General features: G+C 37.6%; 1 protein-coding gene across 1 annotated transcript; it reads right to left on the bottom strand.

Annotated features, from left to right (window-relative positions):
* Positions 1–5,679: 5,679 nt before the first annotated feature.
* Positions 5,680–12,673, bottom strand: LOC124152040 (UPF0561 protein C2orf68 homolog). Its single transcript, XM_046524781.2, has 4 exons — positions 12,513–12,673; positions 9,259–9,419; positions 8,653–8,735; positions 5,680–6,960 (listed from the first exon to the last, which is right to left on the bottom strand). Exons 1-4 carry the CDS (start codon positions 12,584–12,586, stop codon positions 6,823–6,825), a joined length of 456 nt encoding a protein of 151 aa, XP_046380737.1. The 5' UTR covers positions 12,587–12,673; the 3' UTR covers positions 5,680–6,822.
* Between the last annotated feature and the right edge of the window lie 228 nt (positions 12,674–12,901).

Genomic DNA, 12,901 nt, shown 5'->3' with positions numbered 1-12,901 from the left:
CCTTAGAAGATCGAAAATTCAAATTCTGTGATTGAACTGAGGAGGAAAGTTTTTCCGCAAAACGCTGAATCTTCCCATTGATACTGATGAGAGCACTCCCAAGAACGCTCCCGAGAACAAGAGTCTTGATCGAAAGAAGAGTCCTATGAGTCTGAGCGGAGATCTGTTATTACCGATCCCCAGGAGAAAAATCTTCAGAGCGATGAACAGGTGATCTGGTACCTCAAGAAGACGGGGAGTGACGAGCTGCCGAGGTAGACAAAACTGTAGAAGGAGCGACTGTAGAGGGTTCACTCGACACCGCAATCATAGAGATGCCCTCAGGCAGGAAAAAGCTTGACATTATCAGTGGCAGTAGACGAAGGCAACAGTAGAAAAAAACATGCCGACTCTGAGGAAAATACAAGTTTGATCCAAAACCACTGAGAGAACTCTCTGTACGTCCAAACCTATACATTTATTCGCCGTAGATGTTGAGGGTAGATTCTCTGTATGGGTCTGATTGGTCAAGACGGTAACGTCTTCCTTGAGAAAGTTGTCAGATACTCCATCGTCATCGACAGATAAGACGGGAAGTACGGGTCTAGACAATTCCCCTATCGTTGAAGCTGTAGGTATTTCTTAATTTTTTTAGACTTCCTCATAGGAGGGGTTTTTTTGGTCAATTTTTCAGCAGACTTTGAAAGATGATCTTGTCCCCTATGCTGACACTTATGAAGATAAATGCTGAAAGATTGATCGGGCAAGTCAATACACTGAGAACAGCATGCAGATGAGCAGCAGCAACCGCGGCAATCTGAATGGACATCATGTGAGTTGGAAGGAGAAAAAAACGTCTACAAGTTAGACAAGCAGGATGATGCATGGTTTGTTCTTCCATGTTGAAAAGAAACGACCAAAGAAGATGTCTTGAGGTGTTCAAAGAGGGAAAATTGGAAAAAGAGAAAAACCAAATGGATTTTCTTGCAATATGCACGTCACCACTCCTTTTGGCGATAAGAAAGAGAATGAGTTGGTTGGGGAAATCACATGTTCAGTGCATGTAGGTCAACTGGCATGAAATCCAGATTGTTGGGAGGTGACCATAGTGATGCTTGGTGTGTTTAGGTGGATTGTTTTTTTTTTAGAAGCTGGAAACCTTTGTTCAGGCATGTTTCCACTTAGGATCGAAAGAAGAGTGACCAATGCATAGTGTGAGATAGGATAAGTTTAAAAATTGCATTTTTCATTTGCAATGTCTCATTGTTTAGGGGATATTGATTGTATTTAGAAATGATCCAATATGGTTCTATGCTGCAATTAGCATCATTCCAGCTACATCATGTATCGTGTTTGATCAGATGGATGAAAAAACAAATAGGGCAGATTTAAGGATGAATGGACAGCACCCATTCCCATATCCCCTTTCAGCTTCATGATGGGATACTTAACATCAGAAAAAACAAGACAAAATTGTAACATACTGAACTTTATCAAGCTAGAACAAAGGTGTATTCACGTGAATAAGATCGTCGATGACATGCACAGTTCATGATGCAAAAGTATTTCATGAAGTGATGTATTTCTCATGTAAGTCAGCAATCAACATTCAGCAACTCTTCAACTACACTGATGAAAACACAACACAATATATAAAGACGCTAAAAAAAGTAGTAAGTTAGGACGGTACGATGACACCAACTAAATTGTTTTCATATCAACATATAAGCCATATATGAATCAATTTTGTGTTCCAGTGTGCAATAATTAAGACACATAATATTCTAACAATTCTGTTGGTTCAACAAATGGCAAGAGAACCTGACCAACATGTTTAGAGGTTCGTGTCAGTTGGTCCTAATGCCATGCTGGAGAAGACTTAACAACCACAAAATATTCAGCACTTGGTTAATACATATCTTTGTGGTCACATGCCACTTAAAAATATATGAGGTTGCCAACTCTTTATCATGTAACAAGGTAAGTTATTTGAGGATTCATAAATTTTAAATGACAAATGAAAATACAATAAATGTACCAAATTGTAACATCTAAATTGGACATAATATTGTCAGAAAAAAGATAAGTGCTTAAGGCTAAAAAAAAAACAGTTTTGGTTCTCAGTCACCACCCACATCATCATAAAGTCTGCCGCATGTTTCGTTTTTATTTTCATTAAAAAGTTTTTTAAAAATAAATAAATAGAAATCCTAATACTTAAAAACAATGTGATCCAATACAGCACACAGGTTCAGCCCTTTACATGTGCACTGCTTTACTGCGCATCTTGTGTTATGGTCATGGCGGCAGTAGGAGTTTGTATGCTTGCTTAAGTAGGGAGGCCCTTTCCCATGTTGATGGTACACAAGTGTGTATTTGGTTACATACTAGTTTGAACAAGCTAACAAAAAACAACAACCAGTCCCCGCCTGCACTATATTTTCAAAAGTCATTTCCTGAGAACCAATTCTTTTATTTTTTTAAGCCTAATGTTACCTTTTTGCGGCAGTTAGTGACTCAGTAGATAGTACTGTATGATTGCTCATATGACTATTGTACCACCCAATAGCCACTACAAGTAGATCATAAAATTGGCATCAGTCCGGACTAGTAAAAGCAACCACACACATGCATGTAGGTCGCTATATAAAAATTGCTAAACGCGACATACATCCCCATTTCACCTACAAGTAGCATAGCACTGGTGGACTCTGGTCTTATAAGACAGCTATTAATCATACCACTGCATATGGGATATTTCCACTAATCTGCAAGTCCATGCAAGATGAACTAATGTTAAATTATATAAAGTTATTGGGGTTGTACATATTTATCATCATGATAATGTGGTGCTTGTTGACTTCTTTAGTTCCTGAGTACTCTCCAAGAACGAAACACTGGTTTGAGTGAGTGAGTGAGTGAATACTGTTTAATGCATTATCATGTGTATGAATGGGTGCGTGTGGCCTTACACAACTTACACTAAAAAGATCTGAATAACAATATCTTAAAATTTGATCCATCCAATGTTTTAAAGAACTTTGTTAATGAATGGTTAACATTGAAAACATGTTAAAATATGCAAATCAGAACTAAAACATCAATCAAAACAAATGAACATTGCAGAGTTTCTCATCGATGACAAACATTTCAAACAAACCACACAGTCACTGAAACCAAACCTGCTTACAAATTCAGAAACAAATGTATGGTTGATTGTATGGCACAACTGTAATTTTAAATAAAATACAACAATTACAAAAGCATCACAGTTACATACACCATTATCCAACCATCTAGGAATTGACAAGTTGAAATGCAAAGACCCAACACCCCTCCAGTATCAATAGTAACATTCTATCATCATTATCTAAAGTGTTGTTGGGAAACTCATTTACACCAAGAACAAAGTATTTCCAATGCCACAAAAACTACTTGATGGGACCCGTGTTATTCCAGTGTAGCTAAAATAGATTTTATGTTGATGACCTTGATTTCTTTGCTGTCATATCTGAGCATGAGGGTAAGAAATTACATATGACAATCCATATCTTCTTGTGTATATTGCTGATTTTCTTACAGAAAGCAACAATGTAGCAGGGGAAATTACAAAATTACACAGTCTAATTACTAAAATATGAAAAGTTTTAGTTTCATTGACATCTGAACTAGGTTTGTTCACTACTGCTAAATCAACAAATTTAACTTGTGTAGAGTTTTAATAAGCGCCTCCCTTTGTCTGTTTTCTAGAACATATTAAAGTCATATTACAGTCATTATGGTTGTTCCCAGTACTTAAGTTTGATGTGAGTTGGAGAGCATATTATAGGAAATGAGTGTACATAATCACAAATGAGACAATGCTTTGACAACTTTAAGTTTTACAAATTTGAGTGCAATCATGAAGTTGAGCAAAATAATTTGGCTTCACTGAAATAAGACAGAAAGTTACTAGCAAACATGACAGTTATTTGGTGCGTGTGAATGCCACCAGCTGCAGTGAGGACCAATCTCATTAAAATCTGATCTTAGTTCTCGCTATCGCTAAACAAAGATCTGAGGCCATCCCATTAAGGGTCACGTCACAACGACCAGTCATCCAACCAATCAGACCTTCGCTTACCAGATCATGAAAGTGACAGTCGGAATGAGTTTTCTAATCATGCAACCACGAAATAATTAACACGGGGTAATTAACGACAGTTATGGGTTTTATGATTATATCCATACAATCTAGGCCATCTATAAGCCATTCCAGAATGTTCTTCTCATCAGTTTTAATTTTCTTAATCGAGAATACGTCAAAATATGTTTCGAAGCGTACTTGCCAGTTTGAAACTAGTGTCGTAAAGCTCGAGAAAGCTGCCTTCTGATTGGCTAATGTCGATTTCTTGTCAGTAATTTCATTGGTCGGTCAAAATTCGCGAAAGGTCGTTCTGACATGACCCATAATGGGATGTCCTCAGATCTTTGTTTAGCGGTAGCGAAAACTAAGATCTGATTTTAATGAGATTGCAGTGAGGACCATTCTGCTACCGGGAATGGTTAGGAACTCCTCCAGCTTCATACAGATCCCTTGTAAAACCAACTGCAGAAAGCCCCAGAAGAGTTCAGCAATGCAAGTACTTACATACATAATACAAAAACTTGATTTTGAAAAAAGAACCAATTATTATCACATTTAGTAAATAGATTATGGTCATAACAGGACTTCTTTGTAAATTTGACTTGTGGACATATTAAAACATTTGCATGTTTAAATTACTGATCTGCCCACAATAGATTTCATAGACTGTCATTCTTTTATTTAATATATTTGTTTAAGTTAGATCAAGCATTGCTTAAAGTTGATTGTGTTATTCTGGAACAAGCCATATCCCAGGTTACAGCTATGATCTAATACTCAATTAAATAGAGTAAAATCTGAACAAGAATCACAGTGTTGTCCCCATGGTAACATGGCCAAGTCTTCCGGAAAATACAGATATGCGACTTGCTCACATTACAACATTTGTATTGTCAAGTACTGGCAAATGTAACACTGTCACAACACACTTCCACAGGGTTAGAAACTAACAGTTTTTGTCAACTAGTCCTTATAATGATAACATATAGCAAAACCCTTAAAATTGGCCAATTTCTACTAGTCCTCAGGATACCTTTACCATTGGGCAGTTTGGTAAGGACTACAGGACTAGTGCCAATTTCTAACGCTCTTCCATCAGTGAAAGAAACCCAATGATATCCAGTAAGCAAAACACCAATAATGCCAACACTTATGCAATAAACATGAAAACACAAGAGACAAGATAAAACTGATGTCATCTACAACTCCACACATTCACCAACACACCTGGGACAACCATCACTCATTATTGCAAAAACCCACTGATAAAAAAGTGATAATGTTTTTCCAATCAAGTTATCAACAATCACAGTGACTAAAACTAAAACCACACCGTGATCCACTGGGCAACCAAAACAGTTAGTTCTCAGGCATAAGCTTTCGAACAACTTGTGCCGAATAGCAGCCTGACATTTTTGTTTCAAAAGTGTACACAGTTTACATAATTTTCTCATATCCAAAATGAAAATATACATGCTGCAATGCAGGGTACCTTACTGATGAAGAAAATATTGTCTTTGCATAATAAGAGTTTATCATGGTCATTGATCATTGTTGATAATTGTTGTGTTGTCAAATGTACTCAAAATCTTAGGCTATTTTCATGAATGATGTAATTTTACATGCAATAAACATCCTCAATGAAAATGGATTGTCATGGTTCAGCATTTATTTAGTCAGTTACAAACTGGTTATTACTATCAATGAGGTGACATTTGGCAGTGTGCATCTGAGAGATTCACAGCAGTGGAAGCCACATTGAAGCACCATCAGTCTTCAGTCTATGTGTGTTTGGTTTTGTTTGTTTGTTGTTTAATGCCACACTCAGCAGCATTCCAGCTATATGACGGCGGTCTGTCAATAATCCAATCTGGACCAGACAATCCAGTGATTGACATCATGAGCATCGATCCATGCAATTGGGAGGAAAAAGTCTGACCACCTGATCCCATTAGTCGCCTCTCACAACAAGAATAGTCGCCTCTTACGGCAAGCATGGGTTGATGATTCTAAGCCAGATCTTAATGGGTCCCAGTCTGTATATGAATTAGCGAGTATAGTCATTGCACTTTTAACAATATGCCAGCAATATCATATAGGTGATCCCAGAAATGGGCTTCACACATTGTACCCATGTGGGGAATTGAACCCAAGCCTTTGTTGTGACAAGAGAATGGTGTAACCACCAGGCCACCCTACCGCTCCGTCTATTTTTGAAAACAAATATGAAATTCCCCTTTTTGACAGATGGTTGGTCGGCACATTTCAATTTAGCTAAGGTTGCTATGATATTTCATTTCATCTATATGAAGTCCAATCAAACAAATGCATCAAAATACTTTTTTCATTCCAATTTTGCCATTCATTTAAAGAGATTCTTTGTTTCATGGCAACAGTCAAAACAAAAATGGAGGACCAGACAAACGTTGAAACCCTCAAATCCAAACACTCAGTTGTCAATGATATTCATACAGACACATGTATAAATACTGTTTGAACATGTTTGAAACCTGAAAAATGTTGTCAGAAAAGATTCTGTGTCAATGAGACAGAAAACGATGAAACTGAATCTCCATGTCACTTCAGTATGTATATCACAATTGTTGGGTGTAATCATGGCAATAGCTTCAGGTCCTTCATCCACTCAATCCTCTGTCACATCCCCGACTCTTCCACGAGATCATGTCTGACTAGTTCAATACTCCCAGAGGTCAAGGTTACGTTTCACTGCTGTTTCCTGAACCATGACGTTTCTCCATTTCCTCTGACAGACGTTGAGCAAGTGCGTCTATGTATGGGGCTGACAAGTGCCTCTCTTGTCCTAATTTGCGAGCTACATCGTCAGGGCTATCAGTCTGAAAATGAAGGGAGAAATGTGATTTTCTTCAGAATGGTGTCACTGCATCTTGAAGAGGGAATATGAACAGCGAAAATTGCAATCCAAGAAGGTTTGACTTTGCATGAACTTTTCTTCTCACTGTAGTTAACTTACTATTCGTACACTACCGAACTCATATTATATTCATGTTGCCAGAAGGACCAATTAACACCAAAGAAAAACCACAGGGCCCACCATACCTGGTAAGATTACCATGGGAACTGCAAGATATCAGTGTTGTAGACATCTTCCTGACGCAAGGAAGTTTACTGACTGTAAAGGTCTAGTTTCCACCCTTGCTGAACTAGGCTGGAATTTCTGTAGCACCACCAGTGGCTAATACGAGTTATGTCCCTCCTATTGACCAATCAGATTCCACCTCTCATATCACTTGCATTAGCTTCAAACAAAATGGCGGCGCCCAGCCAAGACGATCTGATCGATAATTGAAATCTATATTGTTATAAAACTGGTCTTACTTCGCAAAGTGCATCAAATCACGTGAGCACCTTGATTACAAACATATCTGTGCTACACATGCTTTGCAAATCCTGCAATCAACCTAACTCTCCACAGCACTTTACTAACCAGATGTCCATTTTGTTATGCGATTTTGATTAGACTATGAATAGACTTGTTAGTCCAGCCAAAATATTATTCCAGCCTTGTTCGGCAAGGGTGGAAACTCGTCTTTTATAGTCAATTAACTCCCTTGCCTCAGAAAGATGCGTTGAAGAATTCACTGATATTTTCACACATAATTGCAAATATTCCATAAATATCTGTCCTTTTGTATTGCAGACTATGGTTAACATTGTTGGAATCAAGGGGTCCTGTGGTGCCTGGGTTTGCTCTCATAGTACTTGAATTTAAGGACACATGAAATTTTCAAATTTAACATCAGGGCAATGACAAGGACCCAATGATTTTCATGCCTAATTTCAAACACTGCTTAAGGTAAACATGATAAATAAACAGACTTTTTATATTTTCAAGGGATGTACACCATCAGAACAATGAGCCAAAATTCAACTAAATCATAGTGCTAGTAATGGTCTATGTGGGATATCTTGTTTGTTTGTTCATTTATGCCACACTCAGCAATATTCCATGCTTATGACGACGGACTGTAAAGAATCAAACGTGGACCAGATAAACCAGTGATTGGAAGGATAACTAGATCTGGAGGAAACTGACCAGTCCTTCAGGATTCTTTATGATATTTGACAAGCATTACTTGTGGACGAGTGCACTTTTTGATGAGAGACACTTTGTATTATGTCTTTAAGGAGCCAATCCTTAAAGATGGACTCATCTCATTCTGTAAGAATGACACAAAGTTATCCCCTTGGTAGAGAATGTGATACCAGTGTTCGAAACAACAACCTGCCTGTAGTTTCAATGTATATGGGTCATTATGGCCGGCAGTAATTTTACGTGTCATTTTTTTGTCACGATAAGCTCCAGTTTGTTAAATGAGGGCCATAAGAGATGAGTCAGGGCCTTCAGTTTCTAAAGTCTGTGGGTCCTGATTGTAGCCTTGCATTTTTTTTACTTTCAAACATACTTTTTGGTCATAAACATACGTAATAAAAAATTTAATAACAATCTGGTCTTACACCTTTGAACACTTTTAATTATTTTTTATAAATAATATGTACAATCATACCGAATATATTTTTCTTTTGTGTATATGTCCATCCCTGTCTTCATATTCCAGCATGAATAATTCTTCCCTATCTTCTCGATCATCTGCGGAAAAAACATTAGTCAACTGTGTCCACAGGTATTCATGGTATACCAATAAAACATGCATAAGCAGTTACAAAAACAACTAGTTTTAAGCATGCTAAGGTGACATGTAACTTATCTAGTTTCAAAATGAAGCTCTACATAATCAACTTTAACTCAGAATCAGAAAAGACTTGTTTTTGTGCTCAAACACATCTTCAAACACATAGAAAGAGATTCGAGATGAGACGACATTTTTATGTTTAACTATCTCATACCTAGAACAACTTCATTTGATTTTGGAGACCATTTTGCCAAATACAGGGTTAGAAACTAACAGTTTTTGCCCACTACTCCTTATAATGATAACATATAGCAAAACCTTTAAAATGGGACAATTTCTACTAGTCTTTAGGATACCTTTACTATTGGGCAGTTTGGTAAGGACTTTAGGACTAGTGCCAATTTCTAATGCTGCAAATATGTTTTTAAATTGATTATGCGTTTTCCTCGTGTTTCAGTAAAGATAAAAGATAAATATTACCCATATAAAAAGTGTCCTGTTTTTCCTGTCTTCCTCTTCTCCTTCTTGAAAAAGGTGGGACATATGCGCGGGCATCTGGTTTTGTCTTTTTGTTCCTGTCAGTGTGTTTACCTCTGTCTTGGACTGAAACCTTTTCTCGTACTTCTTTGTCATAGTTGTCTCTATGAAAACAAAATGAAACCAATAGCTACAATGCAATGTAGATCACCTGAAGTCAGCGAGACAAGGTTCTTGTCATGACATGCTACAAGACCAACAGATCTCCACTGGTCAGGGGAGTTTGTTCAAAAAGTCTTTGCCTGGAGATGATGACGAGTTGCTTGTAGAAGCGAATGTACACTATCATCAGGATTACAGCTGTGAAATCATAGCTACATACTGCTCTGCTTTTATAATCTGACATCAACTAGTTGCTAATACATGTACAGTACCATGACTAGCGGGGCTCAATTTAACCACATAAAAGATGCACTCTGGTATTGAACAATACAACCTAGTATGTATTTCTACATGCACCAAGTGCATGTAAAAATCGTACACATTTGAAACTGACCCACCATGCAAATTTTTGAACTATGCATTTTATTTACCATCGAACATTACCATTCTCACTGTTGTGTGTAATTTATCATTGTTCCTTTACCCAGACGCCATCAAACTGTGAACACTTGACGATTATGTGCACAAAAAATTGTGTCAGAAAGTAATTAAATGAATACTGTTCAATAATAATAAGACCTGTTAGACTATTCGCCTATTGACGATGCTGTGCACATGTCACTGGGTGTAATTTTGTTTATAAGCCAATTTGTTGTCAGTTCAACAATTCGTATCACCTGATTCATACTTTTTTTTACATAACCATGTGCTGTCCATGTTTTGACGGTGTGTCATGCATTGCCTGTTTGACAATGAAAATAAAAAACTGCCAGTAAATGGTCTTAAATTACTACCAGTGATATCTTCGTCTTCTTTTCAAAATGTACCTGTGACATTTAACAGCAGGATGTTACTAATTAAATTATTATTCTGAAAGCAGACAAGCTGGGTACCACATGATACTTGTGTTGAACCTGGTACCTGGTGCATCAGACCTGTAAAGATCCGGGGTAGAATAGGTCTTCAGCAAACCACACTTGCCGCAAAAGGCAACTATGCTTGTTGTAAGAGGCGACTTGGTTGATGCATGTCATCGTATCCTAATTGCGTGGATCGATGCTCATAATGTCAATCACTGGATTGTCTGGTCCAGACTCGATTATTTACAGACTGCCGTCATATAGCTGGAATATTGCTGAGTGCGGCGTTAAACAACAAACAAACAAACAAACAAACAAAATCTGGTTCATCATTTTTAGCTTTAAGAATGAAAAGTAATCATAACAAGCAAAGGGAAGAAACCCTGAAGCTGCAGTTGTTTTGTGGATGGCTGAGATCCATAGACGGAACATTACAAGGAAGCATGTCTTGCAGACAAGGAGCTGAAAAATCTGCTTGGAGCAGTGATGATGATGATGACAATGATACTGAATTATATATAAGTAGCTTCACTTATCACTGAACACAAATTCACTGGGATTCCAGTTAAGAATAGGTCCCCAGCAATGGTTGTCATAAGAGGCGACTAAATGTATCGAGTGGTCAGGCTAGGTGATTTGGTTGATGACATGTCATTGTATACAAATTGCATGAGTCAATGCTCATGATATCAATCACTGGATTTTCTGGTCTAGACTCAATTGTCTAATGACCTCAGTAATATAGCTGGAAAATTGCAAAGTGAGGCATTAAACAACAAACAACAACCACTAGGGCTGGGACAATACACCAACTTGTGATCTTATATGTATCATGATACCTTGCTTACGACTCAATACGTATCACAATGCTTGCATGTGCTCTTGTCTGTTGTGAGTAAGCTATCTTATTCATAGACAGGAAGGTCAGATACCTGGCACACTGTCACAGGTGCCTTTGTTTGCTACATGTACCAGTAACTGAATTAAACATAATACATCAACAAATATTCAATAACCAGTCTTGAATATCTGATGACAGAGATTTTGCATAAAAAGCAAATTATCAGTTAAAATTATGGATCACTGAAAATCAGTGATGACACCAGGTGTTAGTGAAAAGTCAAACGCCTCACTTGATTGATAACGATGTTAGGACCTACACCGAAATGTTGTTCCTAATTGCAATAAAGAAGTTGTTCATCCATATATCTTATTCTTGCTTATGCTTATGGATAAATGGTTTGGGGAAAAGGAGGTAGAACAATATTTCTGATTTGCACTCTGATGGATTGTGAGTGAGTGAGAATGGTTTTACGCCGCTTTTAGCAATATTCCAGCAATATCATGGTGGGGGACACCAGGAATGGGCTTCACACATTGTACCCATGTCGGGAATCGAACCCGGGTCTTTAGTGTGACAAGCGAAAGCTTTAACCACTAGGCTACTGGACCGCCCCTGATAGATTGTAAAGGCCGCAATGATGTGAGGCAAAAATACAAATACTGTGAAAAGGTTTCAATGTCACGTTCAAAATTATTTCATTAACTTGTGTGTACCTGCAGGTACTATTCCAGACTTGTGATGGTTTTATAGTGCCAGCTCACTGATCGAGTTACCATATGCAGTAGTTCAACATGATACCTGACTCAGACACACAACACAGACTCTGAGCCAACCAGCCACCTAGTCTTTCTTTTATCCACTTAATGCTGAGCGCCAGGTGGGGCAACAAGTACCATCTTTTAACGTCTGTTGGTAAGGTCTTGTAAGGGGGGTGAACAACACAGGCAGACACTCTATCCACAACACTGCAGGGGCGCTATGTATTAGCATCCAGCGGATGTTTGATGAAAAAAGTGGTGCAGGCTGAAAGGCACCGATTTCTCTGGCGAAAATAGCAACGCATTATGCGAAAACGGCACCTCTATTTTTAATAACAATAAGAACGATTTATGTAGTATATGATTTAGGATTTTGAAGACTTCAGAAGATGTGCAAGGAATCCATATGTATCGTCAGTCAATGACCCTTTACAAATACATATATAATGGAAAATGTTACAACTTTAAATATATTGAATATGATGAAAATGGGATGAAGTCTGATAACTTAAATCAGCATTTCACGACAGTTTAAACATGTAGACAAAGAAGGGCGAGTTTGAAACATTCCTAAAACACATCTTAACTTCAACAAATGATCATCGTCTCTACAGAAATCTCAATCATTCCTACCGATCAAGTTGGTTCCTTATAATACTTTTCATAAAGCCATGCCTCATGTCCAGTTTTCTGTTTGTAGATGACATCTTTCAACATGTTTTGGTTGAAAAATGCTGACAACTATGAAATTCTTGTTTTCGTTTCTGTCATTTTGGAGATTCCCGTGATCTACGTCACCAGTTGTGAATAAAATGCCTTTCGACTCCGGATAATATATCCGTATCAGACCGATATTAATAACGAGTTCAATATATATGTCAAAATGCTTTCAAATGTTGTCTAAATGGAGGCAGAGTAAAGTCTATGATGAAATAATAGAGTGTAAGGTATTACAACATGTGAAAACAATTGAATACTTTGAAAGAACCAATTATCCGTAATTTACTAGGCCTATTTCGACA

The sequence above is a fragment of the Haliotis rufescens genome, unplaced genomic scaffold, assembly GCF_023055435.1.
Source record: "Haliotis rufescens isolate VD_foot unplaced genomic scaffold, xgHalRufe1.0.p SCAF_11, whole genome shotgun sequence".
In the NCBI taxonomy this organism is placed as follows: Eukaryota; Metazoa; Mollusca; class Gastropoda; order Lepetellida; family Haliotidae; genus Haliotis; species Haliotis rufescens.
Note: the sequence above shows the minus strand (reverse complement) of the source record. Positions and strands in the feature narration are given on the sequence as shown.

What these genes read in the sequence shown, in the direction of transcription:
- LOC124152040 (XM_046524781.2), bottom strand. Translation starts at nt 12,586, where the DNA reads ATGTCATCTACAAACAGAAAACTGGACATGAGGCATGGCTTTATGAAA. An exon ending in ACAGGACACTTTTTATATGG is followed by an intron (nt 8,736 to 9,258) that starts GTAATATTTATC and finishes TTTTTTCCGCAG; the next exon opens with ATGATCGAGAAGATAGGGAA. An exon ending in ACAAAAGAAAAATATATTCG is followed by an intron (nt 6,961 to 8,652) that starts GTATGATTGTAC and finishes CTTCATTTTCAG; the next exon opens with ACTGATAGCCCTGACGATGT.